General features: G+C 42.4%; 1 protein-coding gene and 1 long non-coding RNA gene across 3 annotated transcripts; both read right to left on the reverse strand.

The window, feature by feature from the left end:
* Positions 1 to 2,838: 2,838 nt before the first annotated feature.
* Positions 2,839 to 4,050, reverse strand: LOC125189865. Its single transcript, XM_048087094.1, has one exon. It carries the CDS (start codon positions 4,048 to 4,050, stop codon positions 2,839 to 2,841), a length of 1,212 nt encoding a protein of 403 aa, XP_047943051.1.
* A 13,887-nt stretch (positions 4,051 to 17,937) lies between these two features.
* Positions 17,938 to 19,373, reverse strand: LOC125186426. 2 transcript variants are annotated; one of them, XR_007170442.1, is made up of 3 exons: positions 19,297 to 19,373; positions 18,347 to 18,945; positions 17,938 to 18,255 (listed from the first exon to the last, which is right to left on the reverse strand). It is a non-coding gene; the product is annotated as an uncharacterized LOC125186426 (long non-coding RNA). The 2 variants fall into 2 exon arrangements; XR_007170443.1 differs by lacking the exon at positions 18,347 to 18,945.
* Positions 19,374 to 20,582: the final 1,209 nt, after the last annotated feature.

A 20,582-nucleotide genomic window follows, 5' to 3' on the forward strand; every position in this document is an offset into this window, starting at 1 on the left:
CCCAGCGAGGTATAGATAGTCTTTGTTGCCCTCAGCTATTGACTCCCTTCTTCTAGCCTCCTTTTCCTTCAATTCTGCTCACTTTTCCTTCATTCCTTCGCTAGTCCGTTTCCTCCAGCTTCTCCTGGATCTAGCGATTCTGTCACACACCTGGCTTAAAAACTGTGTTAGACCCAGTAAAATATAGTGCTTTTCACCATATAACCGATGCATGAAATTAGCCTTATCAAACTGCTCACACTTAAACCATACTTGTCCTCAAGTATAAAGACAAGAAAAAAGAATAAGGCGAATTTCAAAGCAAGGTTATCCCCTGACCGACTCTTTAGACTCTAGACAGACTCCTAGACCTAGACACAACTTGACTAAAACACTTAAAGAAAAACACATAAACACATAAACACATATGCATGAGCTAGCTTCAACTTTTAGGCAACCGTCCCCACAAGATTAAGGTCAATCCAACAGGCTGCACTCCTCCAAATAGGCCCTTTCCCTTCCTCTACCTAGCCAATCTGTCAGTTCGTCAAGATAGCCTCTAACTTACCCAATTGTTGGATTCACTCGATCACTCATTCCTCACCAGGGATGTTAGGATCGATTCTCTCTTAAGTTATTGCCACACCACTGAAGCGTCGGGTTATGAGAGTTTCCTCCTCTTTTCCTGGGTCAGGTTATTATTGTTCCTGCCCTTAAACAACTTCCCCCTGGACTTCGTCCAGCTTATACCTCCTTCTTTTTTTATTTTCATTTTTTTTTCCTTTTCTCCTTTTTTCCTTTTTTTTTCTCTTTTCCAGCTTATTCCTCCATTTTCCTCTTCTCTCCTCTGGACTTCGTCCAGCTTATAACTCCTTACCCTGGACTTCGTCCAGCTTATACCTTCATAACCCAATTCCCCTTTTTTTTCTCCTTCATGACTCTTCTCCCTAAGCATTCAGTGGCGGCCCCTTTACATGTGTTAGCTCGAAGTTATTTAAGGCTTATAACTCGCTTTTATAGTAGGGCTTCACAACTAAGTAAGTAAAGGCATCCTCTATCGTTCTTGCTTCATTCAGATTGACTTGGCTTATTAAAGGAAAAGGCTTCTAAGTTGAAATACCTCCTATTTTCAATTACTTTCACTAAGGAGATCATGCCGTATTATATTCACTGGCTCATGCGACACAAACAAAAAACTAGACCTAAAGACTCTTATCATGCTGACAATTACATGCATTGACTCCTCTCCCCCTCCCACTTCACTCAAGCTTGTCCCCAAGCCATCGTCGTGAAGGGGGGAAACAGAGAGATCAATGCAACACACAACAACAGTTTATGAAATTAAAAACTTCTCACACTTAGACCGAACAACGGGCTAAGTGGGAGAAGACACAACAAAACAGAAAATATAAACTTCTCACACTTAGACCAAGCATTGGGCTAAGTGGGAGAAGACACAACAAAACAGATAGCATTTAACAAATGGACAACAAATACAAAGACAGATAACTGAAAGCAAAAATTAAAAGTTACTTGGTCATGGGGGTGATTCACTTCTGGGGCTGGCTCCCTCGAGAGCCAGACTGGGGTGGGATTCCGGGTCGGGTCATCTTCACTTTCTTTTTCGCCGGCTGCTCCGGCTCCACTTCTTCCTGTTCTGGCTGGTCGGATACTGGCTTCTTCATCAGAGACTTTGATTTTGTTGGGATTGACACTTGCTTGGGGACGGGTGGGGAGACCATCTGCTTGAGCGGTTGCGGTGGTCGCTGGACGGAGGGGCTGCTCTGGACGGGTTGCTTGACTTCACTGCTGGACCCAGGAGTTACCTTCGACTGGGTCAAGGGGAGTGTCTTCTGCAACCATTTCATCATCTTCATTACAAGGTCCACCGCCTCCGTCATGCGCTCGTTCTGTTTGGCGGATTTCACCGCCAAATCTGCAATATTGCCCCTCAGGGTCTTCACCTCTTCCCGGCTCCCGTTCAATTCTTTTCTTATCCCCCCAAGTTCCTTCACCATTTCCTTCCTCATTACCTGCATCTCTTTTCTCACATCCTGAACATCCTTCCGCAGCTCTTCAACTTCTTCACTCGGCATGGCCTCCGCAACCTCCTCTGTCTCCGCCTTCACCTTTTCTCCTACCGTGTAGAAGAAGGTTTGTTTTCCGTGCGCTTGAAGCAACCCCTTATTGAAAAAGTATTCAACACTGAAAACCTCAGGGGGTTCGCACATTACGACTAAAGGTGCGGCTTTGGCTATCTTCATTTCAACGTTCCGCTGGAGGTAGGCGCCTAGGAGGTGGCAGGTATACATATGTCGAGCAGGGTTGCTGGTCATTTGATGACATGCTTGAGCCAGCCAATAACCCAGATGTACCTTAACGCCCTTTGCCATGCACCAAGTGAAGTAAAGGTCGGTAGTTGTAAGAGCTGAATTAGCAGTTCCCATTAAGTTGTAGCTGATAAACGTCTGAGCAAAACGGAGGATTCTGTCCTCGATGTGAGAAGCCTTGGAGTAGCTTGACTTGAATGTCCCTGCCTTGGAGTGGGTGATCAGTTCCCATGCTGCTTGCACTTTAAAACCCGGCGTATTCTTCGGCACACCGATCATCCTCTCGTTCCATATTCCTTCATCATCCTCAGCCTTGGTGAACAACCCCATCCTCAAGGACCATTCCCGGATGCTCATCTCGTGTTCTTCATTAAAAAGCCTGAAAGTTATGGAGTCCGCGTCAAGATCAGTGGTGTTCTTCAATCGGAACGTGGAGAAAAATTCCCTTGCTAGGTCCACCGGCACTCTCTCCTGGCTGTGCTTTAGCAACCACTCGAACCCTATTGAATAGATACATGCGCAGAAATCTTCATCGCATGCGATCATCCGAAGTTCTTTGGAGCTGTACTGCTTCCCAGAACTTAGCCATTTTCCCTGCACTGCATCGTTCCTTGTACACTGTGGCCCGTTTCTGATCGTCGAACTGCTTCATCGACTCTAGCAGTTCCTTAGTCAGCCAAATCTCTGGTCGTCCCGGGACAAATTCCTCTTCAGATTCCCCAAGTTCAGAGTCGGATTCATGGGTAGGCTTGTCTTGTTCCTCGGCAGAGGGATCTTCGGTCACTGGGGAAAGGGTCTCCTCAACCTCCTGGACGGAGGGAGCTTTCCTTGACCGTGTAGACGTGGTCGCCGCTGCCTTTCCTTTTCTCGCTCTCTCCTTGACCAGGCGACGTTCCTCTGCCTCCTCAGCATCTGGAACTAAGTCATCAACTTCGTCGAGCAGACTCCTCCTGGCTCGTCTCCTCTCTGTCCTCTTGTCCACTTGGGGTTCATCCTCTTCCTGGTCATCCACCAGGTCCACGATCAAATTCAGCCCTTCCTCAACGGGCTCCGGTACTCCAGTAACATGTAGATCTGTTTCTTCCACAAATTTTTCCGGGGTTTCCCCCACATCATCCACCATCGGGGTTGCCCCCTCAATATAAACGGGGGTTTCCCCCCTGACATCACTTGGGGTTGCCCCCTCTTCCATGGGTTCAGGGGTCGCACCCCTAAAATCCGTAGGGGTTTCATCCCCAGTTTCCATAGGGGTTTCCCCCTCAGCCATCGATTCTTGAACAGGGGTTTCCCCCTCAGCAACTTCTACCACAACAGGGGTTTCCCCCTCAACAATACTTTCCACAACAGGGGTTTCCCCCTCAGCATCTTTCTTACCCTCAGAATTAGGGTTTCCGTCACCTTGTTGTTCGGTTTCCACCTCTGTTCCGCCGTTCGTCTGCCCACCATCCTCCGGCCGTTCGTGCACCGCCTCTTCTTTATCCGCCTCCCGTGAAGCGGTTTCTGCATGTTGAGATCCAGAGTCTCGAGGCCCTTCTTCTTGGAAAACTGCCGGTTGCGCCGCCGAATCCGCCGGAATTGTCAGTGATGGTATGGCCGCCGCGGATGTCATTAGGCTAGCGGAGAACAGTGCGTACACTTCCTTCGCTTTCTCGACGCTCCCCAATTTCTGCGTCAACTCTGCTAGTAGGGCTGCGTCATACACCGTTGGCTGCGAACTTCCGGTGGCCTGGGTTGAATCCATTTTTGTAGATCTGAAATTAAAAGGAAACTTGGTCGAATTTGGTTAGGGTTTGTGTTCTAGAGAGAGAACGAAAGTAGAGAGAAGGGAGAGGAAATGCAGTTTTTTCGTCGACTGGGATTATTGGAGAGAGAAGCGACGGTTTGCCTTTTCTGATGAAAAGATGGTGCGGTTGCAGGCGTGATGTAAGCAACCGTACACCTCCCATAAATATCGGCCAAATTTTGAAATTCAAATTATCTCCATCCCTCCTTGACCTCTTCCTCCAGGCTCTCCTTGACTTCTTCCTCCAGGCTCTCCTTCCCTAGCAGACTTCCCTGACCATGACCATATAAAAAAAAATAATGAAGGCGCCAGACTCCTAAGTCAAGGTTAGAATATAAGGCATCGGTTCCCTTCGGAGTCTGGTGCTTCGAAAATATTTTTGGGAGATTTAAATTGTATATACATTTTTTTGGATTTTCCTTAGTTTGAAAAGCAGTTAAACTATTTACACATTCCTTTTGAGTATCCCCGAGATTCCCTGGTTCAGTACATATTTTCAAAAATGTCAACCCATTTACCTGACCCAGGAATTCATCGAGAATACCTCCTAGTCTGTCTAGGCGATAGTAGAGAGTGCGCGTAGTGGAACTTCCTCCACTACACACAGCTCAGAATTATCCCTATAGACTTTCACTCTATGACCATTAACAAGAAAAGGGACCGAGTTAGAGGCACTTCCCTGGATTTCCACTGCTCCGTTTGCGCGGAGGCCGACGATGGTATATGGACCGATCCACTTTGACTTCAACTTCCCTGGCATCAGCTTGAGCCGGGATTGGAAAAGCACCTTCTGTCCCACATGGAGTTCCTTGACCCGGAGATTTTTGTCATGCCACAACTTCGTCCTTTCCTTGTACCACATGGCAGACTCATACGACTCCAGCCTCAGCTCTTCCAGTTCTTGTAACTGTAATTTCCTTTCTTCTTCACAAGCCGAAGGCTTCATGTTCAACTCTTTCACTGCCCAGTACGCCTTGTGCTCAATACCCACGGGTAAGTGGCACATCTTGCCAAACACAAGCCTGTAAGGCGACATTCCAATAGGCGTCTTAAAAGCAGTTCTGTAGGCCCATAATGCATCACCGAGCCTCTTGCTCCAATCCTTCCTTGACGGATTAACTGTCTTCTCCAATATCGCCTTGATCTCGCGATTAGAAATCTCCGCTTGGCCATTAGACTGAGGGTGGTACGGGGTAGATACTCTATGGTGAACACCATATTTCTTCATCAGAGCCTCGATGGTGCGATTACAGAAATGTGTTCCTTGATCTGAGACGATGGCTCTAGGAACTCCATATCTGTTGAAAATATTAGCCTTCAGAAATTTTGCCACCTCCTTCGATTCACATGTTGTGGTGGCCTTAGCTTCTATCCACTTAGACACATAGTCTACTGCAACCAATATATAAGTGTTCCCACAGGATGATGGGAATGGTCCCATGAAGTCCATCCCCCATACGTCGAAAATTTCGCACACAATCACCGGGACCTGAGGCATCTCGTCCCTCCTTGAAATTCCCCCTGTCTGTTGGCATCTCTCGCAACACTGACAAAATTCAAAGGCATCTTTATTGAGTGTCGGCCAGTAAAAACCGCTGTCCAGAACTTTCCTTGCTGTCTTCCTTGGTCCAAAGTGACCTCCACATGCCAAAGTGTGGCAATGAATTAGCACATCTCTTTGTTCCCATTCGGGAATGCAGCGCCTAATCACTTGATCTGAACACATCTTCCACAGGTAAGGATCGTCCCAAAAGTAATATTTGGCTTCGCTTTTAATTTTCATCTTCTGGGCCCGGGAAACTTCGTCTGAACTTGGCACCTCTCCCGTGACCAAGTAGTTGGCTAAGTCAGCAAACCACGGCTCTGCGTTAAGTGTGCGCTTCCCTTTATCGGATTCTCCTAGACCGGTTAAAGCCAAAACTGCTTCCCAGCTAATTGGTCTAGGGAATTTCTCCAGAAAATACAAATGCTCTTCAGGGAAAGCATCGGGTATGGCCTCTTCTGTTTCCCCTTGATATATTCTGCTCAAGTGATCGGCTACTCTATTCTCCGTTCCTCTTTTGTCTCTCACTTCCCAATCAAACTCCTGCAAGAGCAACACCCAACGGATTAACCTCGGCTTAGACTCCTTCTTAGCCAGTAAGTACTTTATTGCTGCGTGATCTGTGAAGACTATAACCCTCGACCCAAGAAGGTAGGGTCGGAATTTTTCAAACGAGTATACGACAGCCAACATTTCCTTCTCCGTGGTGTCATAATTCTTCTGAGCCTGATTCAGAGTCTTAGAAGCATAGAAGATCACATAACTTTTTCCGTCAATCTTCTGTCCTAGGACAGCTCCCACAGCGAAATCACTCGCGTCGCACATTATCTCAAAAGGGTGATTCCAGTCTGGCGCCCTGATAATTGGTGCTGACACGAGTCTGTCTTTGAGCAACTGAAATGCCTTCTTGCACCCTTCGTCAAAGACGAATTCCACCTCGTTGTGCAACAAATGAGTGAGCGGTTGCGCGATTTTCGCGAAATCCTTGATAAACCTCCTATAAAAACCTGCGTGACCTAGGAAGCCTCTAACCTCTTTTTGGTTCGTGGGGTATGGTAACTTTGATATCACATCTACCTTTGCTTTGTCTACTTGTATTCCTCTCTCAGAAACCACGTGACCCAGGACAATGCCTTCCGTCACCATGAAGTGGCATTTTTCGAAATTCAACACTAAATGCTTCTCTTGGCATCTCTTTAGCACTAGATCAAGGCTGGCCAAACAAGTATCGAATGAGTTCCCGTATACGGTAAAATCGTCCATGAATATCTCAATGCATACTTCCAGCAGATCCGAAAAAATGCTCATCATACACCGCTGGAACGTTCCTGGTGCATTACACAATCCAAACGGCATTCTTCGGTATGCATATGTACCAAAGGGGCACGTGAACGTGGTTTTCCCTTGGTCCTCTGGGTTAACGTAGATCTGGAAATAGCCACTGTATCCATCAAGGAAACAAAAATACTGTTTGCCAGCCAATCTTTCTAACATCTGATCAATGAAAGGTAGGGGGAAATGATCCTTTTTTGTGGCCTCGTTCAACTTCCTGTAGTCGATGCACATCCTCCACCCCGTCACCAGCCTAGTGGGTACCAACTTCGTTCTTTTCATTCTTGACAACCTGTATTCCAGACTTTTTAGGCACCATATGGACAGGACTGACCCACTCGCTGTCCGGAATGGAGTAGATGATCCCTAGAGAGAGCAATTTCAACACCTCCTTTCAGAACTTCCTCTCGCATGTTCGGATTCAGTTTCCGTTGTGCATCTCGATGAGCCTTTGCACCTTCTTCTAGACGGATGTGGTGCATACAAAGATCAGGGCTGATTCCTACTAAATCTGAGAGAGTCCACCCTATTGCTTTCTTGTTTCGTCTGATGACTTCCAACAATTCCTTCTCCTGCTCCTTGGTCAGGTTACTGTTGACTATTACTGGGAATGTCTCATTCACCTCCAAGTAAGCATACTTGAGGCCTGGTGGAAGTGTCTTCAGTTCCTTCTTTGTTGCATTCGTCTCCTGGGGCAAGGGATTTTTTCCTGCAATATCCGGTAATGCCTCCTTCCCAGACCCAGGAGAATTCTCCAGACTAGCCACGTGAGCCGATCCCCTTGATCTAGCTGACTCGGGATTTCTGCAAAACTCCATGATGGCCTCTGTGAGTTCCTCATCTGTCAACTCCGTTGTGTTCATTGCTGCACACCACCCTACAACTTCTCTGTCAATTAAATGGCTCAACTCCGAGTTGTCAATTTGTTCCTGTATCAATTCCGTCTCAAGATATTCTTGGACCAGGGGGTTAATAACATCAATAGCATACAGATTCTCAACATCTAATGGCCTTTTCATCCCCTCATCTATGCTAAATGTATATTTTTCCCCATTATAATCTAAACAAATTGTTCCATCGAAGACATCGATAATGGTCTTAGCAGTACGCAAAAATGGTCTCCCTAAAAGTACGCCACTAGACTCAGCAGACTCATTATCATTCATCTTGATCACATAGAAATCAGCAGGATATAGAAAATCATGCACTTTAACTATGACATTTTCCAACACACCTTCAGGACAAATGCAAGTTCTATCTGCTAACTGGATTACCACTTTGGTAGCGACCATCCTTACTCCTGTCAATTTCTTGTAGATCGAAAGCGGTAAAACATTGATAGATGCCCCTAGATCACACATAGCATGCTCGACCTTGATGTCCCCTAGAGAAATGGGTAATGTGAACATACCTGGGTCTGTGCATTTCGAGGGCATCCTTCTCTTTTGTATCACAGCAGACACATTCTCCCCGATCACAATCTTCCCGTCTGGTTTGGTCTTCCCTGCAATGAATTCCTTGATGAACTTGCTGAAAGGCAGGCATTTTCAGGGCTTGCAAGAATGGCAGGTTGATTTCCAGCTTGCTAAAAATCTCCATGAGATCCTCTGTATCATCCTTCTTTTTCTTTGCTTCCCCCCGGTATGGAAATGGTTTTGCTCGCTTCACTGCATTTGTGGAACTCCCAGCCTGGGTTTCACCAACTTCCCTGCTTCCTTCCTTGCTCACTACCTCAGGTTCTGGATCTAGGAAAAATGGGTCACTTGGTCGAGGCAGAGATCCCCCTAAATCTCCCTTCTGGAGGTCATCCTGAACAAGGACTTCTCTGGGTCTAGGGCTATCCCCTTGAAACACTTGACCTTCTTTCCCTTTACTAGCCTGTATGGGTACCTCCTCGTCAATCTCCAGGGTCGGTCCTTCATAGCCTCGCCCGGATCTCAAGGTGATTTGACTAATGTTTGCTCGGTCCGGTGGTTTGACTGTGGCAGGAAGTTTCCCTTCATTTCCCCTCATCTCATTCAAAGAAACTGCAATCTGGGACAGTTGCTTCGCCATCATATCCATGGCGGCTTTATGTTCCGTCTGGGCGTCTTGCAACTTGTGCACCACGTCGTTGTTGGAATGCAAGTTATTCTGCATGAACTGCTGTGAATTCACTAGGTCGTGGACCATGTCATCCAAACTCCTTTGTGGCCTGGAGTTGAATTGATTAAAATTCGATCCTTGACCTTGGTTCTGCCCCTGGTTCTGCCGATAGTTCCCTTGATTTCCTTGATGGTTGTTGTACTGATTGCTAGACCCTTGATTCCCTTGATGATTCGGTTGGGAATTCTGATAGTTCCCCTGGTTATTTCTCTGGTGAGGTGGCACATAAGAGCTCCCTGGGTTGTTCTGATTCCTATTTCCCCAATTAGTATGGTCTTGATTCCTGTACCCCAGTTGCAATTGCCCCTCTTGACTTTTTCCTGACCAGTTGGACTGCCTCTCCGGAGGGTGTGCATAATTCGTGAGCTGCAGTGGGGGTGGCTGACCTTGATCATGGTCAGTCCATCTAAAATTGGGGTGAGTCCTCCATGGGGCATCCCTCTGTCTTCCTTGGTTCCAACTTCCATCCGGATTCCAGCTCCCCATCGAATTTGCTTGAGCTTGGCATTCCCCTTCACAGGGCTGACTGTAATAAGGCTGAAGTTGCCTTTCCTCTGGACCAGGGGGTTTCTCATTTTCTGCTGGAGCATGAGGGTTGTATTTCTCAATTGCATTCAGCAGTGCTTTCTCCAATTTATCTATCCTGTCTTCCACCTTCTTGTCATCTTGTTCCGTTACTGCATTGGCTGACCCCCTCCTCAATATGCTTCGCGGGTTATCATAGGCCTTCTTCGCCTCAATCAGCCTTCCCAAAGTCTCTCTGGCTTCACTTGCTTTATTCTTGGTAAAATTTCCCCCGCTCGAGGAATTCATCAAGTCCTTTGACTCAGGGTTTGCTCCTTCGTAAAACAGATAGTAAGTCTCCGCTTCAATCATCCTATGGTTCGGGCAAGCATCCAACAGTCCCTTGAACCGGGACCAATAAGAACTCAGAGACTCATCATATTCCTGCTTGCACTCCTGAATCTCCTTCTTCAAGGCATTCGTCTTGTTGGAAGGGAAAAAATAATCCAAGAATTCCAGCTTGAAATCTTTCCATGTGTTAATCGAGTCTGGTGGAAGCCTCAGTAGCCAAGTATTAGCCTCCCCTTTGAGGGCAAACGGAACTGCACGTAAACGGTAGTCCTCCTCAGTCGCCTCGTTGGGGCGCTTTTGAATGCTACACAGCTTACTAAACTCGTTCAAGAATTCGTAAGGACATTCGTTCCTTCGTCCAGAGAATGTGGGCAAAACTCCGAGCACATTTGTCTTGATATCAATAGACCTCCGACGCGGGTTTGAGACTATAGCATGGGCGGGTTCACCGTCGAGATGCGCGGTGAGTGACCCTATCTCCGGATCGGGATCTACTAAATGAGCCATATTTGGGTCTTCCTCCTCCTCAGTCTCGGAATGCTCTGTTTCTGTTGACGACTTCGGGTCTTCTTCTCCTGACGAATTCCACTCCTTCTCACTTTCTGATTCGAACGGAAATGGGTCCACTGTCCTCAAACCTGATCTGGTGGTGATAGTGGACGTAGACTCCTTGACTTGCCACTTGTATCGGCCGCTCCCTGACCCAGATGAACTAGCCCAACTTCCAGAATGGAAGCCCGTGTTCATAAACTGTCAAGGAGAACAAAATAACAGAAATTAAATTATTTACACCAAATCCTCAAACGCAATAACAATAAACGCCATCCTTCCCCGGCAACGGCGCCATTTGAAGATCGGTTGTTTAGACTGTGTGCACAGAAAAGAATAACAAGTTTCCTAGGTCCAGCAAATCCACTAGATCACAAGGTCTAGGAGCTCACTGGTCGTTGGAAAATCTCGGTCGTCGGACACACAGAATACTTCTTCAAAAACCCTCAACCACTTATACTAAAACTTAGCACAGGGAAGTAGGGATCGATCCCACAGAGATGGATGCGTAATGAACATGCTCAAGGATTTGGAAATTATTTTTGGGTTGGCTGCTGCCACGCATTTTTTTGGGTTGAGGAAATTAGACTAAACTTGGAATTGAAATCTGCTACGCTAACAGCTAGATCTAGGCAGAACAGAAATCATGCATGTAAACTGAAATCGAGACAATCACTAGATCTAAGAAACTATTCTAAATTACCTAGACCTGGGAAATAAACTGACGGTGGGGACCATGACTGAAAAAGCAGAGTACGGACGAAAAGCTGGAAAAACAACTAACTAAAGTACTAACTAACAGCGACATCATCTTCTTCAATTCAAATTGCACAAAAACTCAGAAGAAACAGGTATGAAGCGTAATCGGAAAACAGAGCAGACTGGATTTTAGCAATTTAACGAAAAAAAACAATTACGAACTAAGCAGATCTACGGCTACTAGACGAAGTAAAACAGAAAGTAAACAGAAAACTCAAAATCCATGCACAACTCGACTTCCCCTGTTCAGATCCAACCTCGGATGCTAAATCCACTCCGGATCCAAGCATCCGACACAAACTCCGGCCAAAAACATTCCATAACTACAAAATCACCAAACAACCTCCGATCAACAACAACACCACAGATCTACCGCCAAATTCCCCAGATCAAGCACCAAAGTGACAAAAACAGAGATTAACATGCAACTTGCCGAAATAAAACTTCAAACAACAGGATCAACGTAGATCAACACGAGATAACACAAATATAACAGAAACTAAAGGAATGCATAGATAATCAGTAACAACAACAACCAAATCGACTTCCAAAAGTGAAGTTCGAACGAAATAAAGTGCAAAAGAACCGAAAGTAAATAGATTGTATCTTCGCCCTCACGCGGACGGTGTTACGACGGACTTCCTCTGAAGATGAGACCCTTAAAACCCTAAACTACCCCAGAACTCCCATTTCCCAAGTGTGTGTGTTGTGTGTGAGCTAAGAGCGAAAAATCGTTTATTGTGGATCTAGCGATTCCTTCGCTAGTCCGTTTCCTCCAGCTCCTCCTGGATCTAGCGATTCTGTCACACACCTGGCTTAAGAACTTTATTAGACCCAGTAAAATATAGTGCTTTTCACCATATAACCGATGCATGAAATTAACCTTATCACCCAACTAGATTATTATGAAAAGGATGAAAAGAATGAAGTTTATAGTTAAGAATATGTGTTAATTACAATAAGTATTCATACCATCATAAACACTTATAAACATTTAAAAGAGGAGATGTGCGGCTGACGATCAAAGAGTACGAGATAGTTAAATTAAGATAAACAAATAAAGGATTCTATGCGACTAAAGATCAAAGAGGAAAAAATCATATAATAATTAGGGCTTTCAAAATGGATATCTGGTATTGGATACCTGATATCCAAACCAGAAAAATCGGGTAGGTTAATTGGATACCCGATACCCGATTTTTCAAGATCCGGGATCAGGTTCTGGTATAGGATTTTTGGACCAGATACCCGATTGGGTATCGAATTACCTGATTTTTTTATATTTTTTTTAAAAACTTTAATAGTAAATTATATATTTATTCTGATATTTAAAAATTAAATAATTAAATATACCCCAAAAACTCTTCATTCTTAACTTCAAAATTTGAAAGTGCAACAAAAGAATCTTAAAAAATACTATTCTTCCAATACTAAGAACCATTATTTTACTTGTATGGAGGTAGTATATGTACAAAGATAAAAAAAATGAGGAAAAAGAATAACATCAATTAAAAAGTTAAATCATCAACGTGATTATTGTTAAAAAGGAAAAGTAAGTACTCCTAAATAATGGCAAAACTATGTCGTTTGTACAATAGGTTGTTGTGTTTTCGCTTGTGGTAGGGGATCCATCCCCGCATGTATGTACCCCAAAAAGAACGTGCGCAGCTTCCTCCCTCTCCGCTAAGCTCTTGCCTAGCCTCTCTCTGCTGCCATCCACCACCGTGGTGCCGCCCTGACGCCGCAACACTGTGCTCTCGGCACTGCACCGCCGACGCCCTCTACTACCCAACCACTGCTGTCCACCGTTGCCGCCCTCTTCCACTACTGCGCAATCAGGACTGGATACTAGATTTTTCGAGATTGGATACCCGAGTCGGGTATCTGGGTACCCAAAATCCTTGTCAAATCGGTTATAGGGTATTAGTTTTTGGAAATATTGGGATCAGGTACCCACAATTTTTGAATCGAGTATCCGCAAGTACCTGATTTAACTTGCCTTTATGTTTTTTAAATAAATAATTTAACATTTTCTTATAAAAAAAACATAGATATTAATAAATAAAATACAATCAAATAATTAAAAAATGTTAAAATTTTAAAATTTATATAGAACATGTATCTACTACCATTTTAACAACAATTGACTAAATAGGTGTTATTTCATCATTTATGGAATACAATTAAAAAAAAATAGAATAAATATATGATTTTTAATCGCACGAGTTGCGGGTTGCATTGGCATCCTTAATGGAGGAATACTATATTTGATATTAGTATTTTGAATTTATAAGTACATTAGCTTATAATTTGATTGAATCTTAAAATATATTTTAGTGTTATTCTCCCATATAAGATATACTCCTATTACATGGTCTGAAATTTACTATCATTAGAAATGAAATGGAAAATTTTAAAATAATTATATTATATTAAATTTTAGTTTAAAATTTTCGATTGTAATCAAACTACATCAAAATAAATAGTACTCCTTCTATCCCATAATAAGGGTCACATTTTGTCATTTCGGTCCGTCCCACAATAAGAGTCACATTTCACTTTTACCATGTCTCACATTCCACTATCTCACTTCACTCACATTCTATTATATAATCAATATTAAAAAGTGGACCACATATTCCACTAACTTTTTCAACCTACTACTCTTTACATTTCTTAATAGTTGTGCCCACACTAAGGGCTCGCTTGACAAGAAAGATAGGATATAAGAAGATTTGAAAAATAAGACTGTGGTGTGGCAGAGGCGTAGCTGGACAACTTTTTTGGGGCTGAGGCATGATTGTGATAACTAGGCGGACATCTTTTTTTTGGGCCTAGGCATGGCTGTTCCGCCTATTGTGGACCCTGTAATACAAAATGCACATCATCACCAAACTAATAAAATTGGCAGATAGAACATTAAAATGAATTACAAATATTATATGTGCTCACACATCGAAAACTTTTCAATTTTTTCTATTCCCTATTAGTTTTTTCTATTCCCAATTCTACACACTCCATATTCCAACTCCACACGACACTTCACTTCACTTCTTTCATTTCCCAATTCCCTTCACATAAATGTGTCTCTCCCTACTCTTGTACTCCCTCCGTCCCAAGATATTAGACCCTTATTCCTTTTTGAGATGTCCCAACATATTTGAGTCATTTCTATTTATAGTAAAAATTTACTTTACTACCAACTCCATTTACACCACTTAACAACATCTCCTAAATTACTGTGCCCAAAAGAAAGGGCTCTAATATCTTGGGACGGAAGGAGTACTTTTTTCACCATTAAAGCAATATTAGGTCTCTTTAAAAAATCAATACTGCCAAATTGAGGGGTACCGCCAACGGCGATCAAACAGGCAGACGGCCTAGGTGTCGCTAGCTGTCGGATACGGGGCTGCAGCGCCGGAGGACGAAGGAGCAGCGCAGTAAAGGAGAGGATTGAAGCAAACCGGTTGATCCGATTTCTGGCCAAACCATTAACCGATTCAAAATGGCCCAACCCTCTATATCGGAATGAAAGGATCATCGGTTCGCGGCTGGACCGATCCAATCGGCCGGTCCACCAATCGACGGAAATCACCAAAAACTCTCGTCATAGCCTCATAGGCAATGTGCCGCTACATGAGGAGTTGCGAGGGCTACGAGAGAAGAAACTCTTTGTTGGCTATACCCGAAGCTTCTCTTATAGTATATGCTTCTCCATGTGAGTTCAATTCCTCTCAACATTGAGAGAAAAAGTTGATTCGAAGAGAGGTGCACAGTACAGTACACTAAAATGTTATTTAATATTTAGTGAGTTTGTAGAACCGGTATACATAATAGGAATAGTAGAAACATCTTAGAGAAGCCAATTCTATAAAGTAAAATATATTTTAGGGATATTGGTCCCAAAAACCATAAACTTTAGTTAAAATTTGGTATTTCTCATGAACTTTAAAATTGGTCTAAAATATCACAAACTTTGAACTTTGTTTGGTATTTACCAAACCGACCCAAATAAGACATTTTCATCAAAATCTTATTTTACGTAGGCAACCATGGTACGTTTAATGATAATTTAAACCACTTTTAAGTTCATAACAAGTAGGATAAAAAGTCACGTAGAAAACCATATTGATTTAATTGTGTCAAGTATGATAAAAAAAAGTCTCGTAAGTTAGTCAAATATGGTGATAGAGATGCCATGGTAAATACCAAACAAAGTGCAAAGTTTGTGATATTCTAGACCAATTTTAAAGTTCATGGGAAATACCAAATTTTAGCTAAAGTTTATGGTTTTAGGGACTAATATCCCTAAATTTTAAAATATTTTAGGCTTATATTTATTCCATCTCTGCTCCCATGCGTATTGTGTACACAATGGTCAAGATTTACAGACTTACACATTGTTCAAAATGGTGCCAAAAAACGCAAAAATCATAAAAAATAATGCATAGTTTCCCACCAAAAAGGGTAAAATTGGCATTTAAAAAAGTTCCAAAAGACCGCCACTTTATATATTGATAGATATTTATGTTTTTGCTATCTAATATTTGTATTTGTGTTTTTGCTATGTAATATTTGTGTTTTGAATAATGTTGTTATTTGTGGTTTGCTTCATATTTCTTGTGGGTTGGTTGCATACAGGCATTAAAAACAGAAATTGAAACAAGAGATTGGCTGCCTCCATTATTATACGAAATACATGGAGTTCATAGCTCACATAATAGACTACTTGGTAAAACCACAGCCCAATTACATACCTACAAAGCAAGTTAAATTTGGATCTCACATTATAGGCTACAAATCAACATAAATAACATAACACTTGTACTATTCACTCTCTATGAAACAATCACGAACCCACACCATAGTTTATAACCGTCATTTTTTCAACCATTTATTGTTGTTGGTTGAACCACAAGAGCTACCATATGGTGATGATTGAGGGTTTGCCACATTCTTGTCAGGTCTGGGGGGAATTTGTTGTTTAGCGAAGTCATCCGAGCAGTTCTTGGAGCTGAAGCATAGTCCATGCACATAAGCTCATCCCTCGGTTCACTTCCAAGGCTTGACCAATCTTCGGAAATTAATTTCCGCCACATTTTTTAGTCACTAGGCATCAATGGAGACTGCACAGAATGACTGACCTCATAGACCGACTTTGGCTTTGCTATGTGAACTTGGTTCATAGTCATCCACATGAATTGTTGTATCAAATATAACGATAACCTGATAATCACCTTCCTTCTTTATCGCGTGGGTTCAAAAAAGACATCAACACTCTAAACTCCGGGTCACCGACGTAGTACTATGCACCCGCCAAATTACCAACACATAACATATCCAAGGTAAGTTGGTAATATCAATCAGAAGCTATGTATTTACAACGAAGTAATATATGTATTCGTAATGCAGATACATGAAGCCCACATTTTGCCAGATGTACAAAACCGACGAGTGCCATCATCGTTTGGTTAATTTAATTTATCTTTGCGCTTACTGGTAATTTATATGACATTGATGTTCATGCTCTATTGGTACGTATCTTATAGGCCATCCCATCTTAATGGAGGGAAGCACATGGGGGCGATGTTCCAACGGAAAGTAACCTGAAAATGCCAAATGGTCTTAGTTGGCCGGCTACTATAACAAGGTCGAGGAACGGATGGCACTTTGCAGGCGCATGGCATATGTTTGCATATGCAAAACATCTCCGAGACAACGACACACTTGTTTTTACTCACTACAGGGGCACCCTATTATTTGATGCGATTTCACGAGAACGGATGCATGCCGATAAGGGATATTATATGTAAGAGGAGGTTTTGTTTAAGTTTGAAGTACCAATATTTATGACAAAGATATTAATATTATCTTCTGAAGTAGGCCTCGAATATTTCACTATACCATTGTTTACGCAGTGATGAATCTGAGCTCCAATGGTACATGTCAACCTCCTTGTCTTACTCTACTATACCACCGTTTACGAAACTACTGCTCGCATAGGATCTTGAGGGAGAGTTGGTAACCATAATCACTCCAATTTATATTGTCATTACCCATGCTAAAGTTGTGTTCCTTATTTTTCGTAACAGATGTTGCCCAATATATATGGTGGAAAACCAATATCAAGCATGAGGATTCTATCAAGGTTGTCACACTGATAGCTGGGGATCATTCATGGGACGCAGTGGTGAGGGTGCATAGTGAAAATGTAAAGATGATTCGTGGATGGAAAGAGTTCGTCTAAATGATATATTACTTCATCGTTGCATAAGCTTTGCCCAAGCTTTGCACAAGTTCGTCTAAAGAAACAACTGCTCCTTCTCCGTTGCCCAAGCTTGCACAAGTTAATCCAAAGGATCAACTGGCATCTCTCCACGAATGTGGTTGTGCAAAAGAAAGAAAGATAATATCAATCGGATTTGGGTTCGTATGGGATAGTATGAAGCGTTGTGTAGAATTGTCCATCACATCTTCAGGACCGCAAAATCTCTCTCAATAACTATTCTACCTTCGTGTGGCGCATGTTGAACAACTCCACCACATTTTTCAGAGTCTTCGCGTCCGGCCCCTATTCCTTCAAGTGATAACGAACACTTTGTAAGATCTAAGAAACCCTTCACTATTTGCGTATCCATTATCACATAAATAATAGTTTCCTATTAAAATGAAAATGTAGTTGATTTTATATATAGTTGAACGAAAGACAACATCATAATGTGCTTGACAACATCAACATAGCAGGTATGGTTAACTACGGGGACATGCAGGCCATTAGGACGATTCACAGCATCCTGCAGGGCACGGGCATCCCCGACTGAACCCTCCCAACCAGGTAATACATATGTAAAACGCATGTGTCTGTCACACGCTGCTAATGTGTTGGTAGTAATTTGGCCTTTTCTATTGCGAAACCTAGATTTGTCCGCATTATGGATAAAGACGTTGATAAATGTTCCATCCAAAGCATCGAGACACCCCTACATGAAAATATAAAAACAATGTGAGGTTTATTTATTATTAAAACATCAAATTAGGCAACATATGGTTGAAAAGGCCATATTACATAACCTTGAAACTTTTCCATCAACATTCACACAATCATCTTGAATAGGTTTAGGCGTTACGATGAATAAGGTATGCATCTTTAGTATTGCCAACAAAGCCTTATACGTGTATTTAGACACGATTTGTCCAGAGCGCCAATAATCAAAGTGAATGACCCGATTCTTCTTATGGTAAGCGAGGACACCTAAAAATATTGCCATTTGTTCTTCTACATACAAAAACCGCTTGTTGAGCAAACTGCCATACCGACGAAACATAGAGCACAAATTTCCGAATGCATTTTGGTCCATCCGAAAATTGACTAGGGAATCGTTGTCAGTTATACCAACAAGCCTATTCAGATGGCTGATCGGTGTATGCACTCTTCCTGAAATGTTGTAAGGCAACACAACTTGTGTCCGTTTCCTTTTCTTACAGACCCCTAATTCGACGAAACATAGAGCACAAATTTCTGAATGCATTTTGGTCCATCCGAAAATTGACTAGGGAATCGTTGTCAGTTACACCAACAAACCTATTCAGATGGTTGATCGGTGTATGCACTCTTCCTGAAATGTTGTAAGGCAACACAACTTGTGTCCGTTTCCTTTTCTTACAGACCCCTAATTCGGTAAGGATCAAGTTAATCAACAAAATACAAGCAATATTGTAGTTACACATAATATACTCAATCATTTGCATACCATAAGCTCCTTTCTGGTTCGTTGTTGTCAGTCTAGTCTGACTGAACAAAAGTGCGCATATATCCATTTAATGCAAAAAATAATGAAGCATTCCTCTTCAAGATCACGGCTAATTGGACTCAACTATTAGCAAATAATACTGGTGCAAATACTTGGACTCAAATCATAGCAATATTGTAGTCAAAGGTAAACTAACTGACAATACATGATCTTAACCCCACAACCAGATATTACTCCGAAACGAAATAGAAAATTACACATGAGACATACCCTGTTCGGCAGACCGATTCCGCAATGTTCATTTGTATGAAGGAGATCTCGCCTCTGTAAGGGTCGATATGGTGCCGCCGCTTTTGGAATGATTGGCGTGTGTGCAAGACAAATGTTTTTATACTAGGTTGAAATAAAGGGGCAAAATGGGCTTTTCAATTTTCAATAATGCATTTCAGACCCTTCCAGTTGTGTATCGCACTCATTTCGCTTACGTTTGTGCATTTCAGCATAAAAACGTCAGGCCTTCATTAATTGCTTGGGCCCTCCACTTATGGTAACTGTTAGACCAAACAGCCGATTAGTCCATATAAAAGCCTCTAACTAGCCCTAATTGGTAGACCAAATGAGACGTAAACTTCATAAACTTTTGTCATTTTTTGGTTTTCCCATGAACGAAAGTAACATACAAAGTCATGAACTAATAAGGGTGGATGGTATGTCTTTTTAAGCTAACGTGGATACTAACTTGTTAAATCATTTGGGCAAACTACGTTAAAAGTCATTAACATTTCAAAAATTCTGATTTATTCCATGAACTCCGAATGTAGCATATAAAGTAATTTGAGTGAATAGTTAAAGACGAGGATGGCAAACAACAAACGATGGGTTCTTGAACAATGACAGCCCCCGTCTCCTCCTTTATCCGCAACCACAAATCTAGCGCTGGCTTGGGATCAAGATCGGGTAGAGTGAGGCGGGAAAAATTGAGGTAATCGTCGAAGACGATGTCCTTGTCAAATTTGGGGATGGGATTTTGGTTCTTGGAAGAGTGGACGTTGTGAAACTCTAAAATTCAAGGTCTTATGCCCCTCCAATGCGAGCCAGTGGCGGTTCTGCCCTCCACCGATTTCTTGGAATGGTTTGATTCAGTGGCAGAATTGTTGATTCCCGAGTCCCAACTTGGCCAAAAATTGTTTGAGTTTTGTATATTGTAAAACATTTTTCGAGTGCTTGTATATTGTAAAAACTCTTCATTTATTTTCCAAAGAATAAAATAAATTATTTTTGTCACAATGTGTTATGTTTTTACATTTAATGGTTGTTTTACATATTTAAATATTAAAAGGTTATTTGGGTTTTTAATTATGTAAAATCTCAGTATGTTGTGCCCAAATGTAATACTCCCTCTATCCCACTCTAAGAGCCTCTCCAAAGGGAGAGGTAAATGGAAACGTAAAGTATGATAATTGCCGAATTTGTCTTTTTTTTAATGGAAAGACATTCTCCAATGGAAGATGTAAATGGAAAGGTATTATACCTTTTCCATTTTGAGGCGGTATCTT

Source organism: Salvia hispanica, chromosome 5, assembly GCF_023119035.1.
Source record: "Salvia hispanica cultivar TCC Black 2014 chromosome 5, UniMelb_Shisp_WGS_1.0, whole genome shotgun sequence".
Classification (NCBI taxonomy): Eukaryota; Viridiplantae; Streptophyta; class Magnoliopsida; order Lamiales; family Lamiaceae; genus Salvia; species Salvia hispanica.

Coding starts and splice junctions, on each gene's coding strand:
- LOC125189865 (XM_048087094.1), bottom strand. CDS start 4,050: ATGGATTCAACCCAGGCCACCGGAAGTTCGCAGCCAACGGTGTATGAC.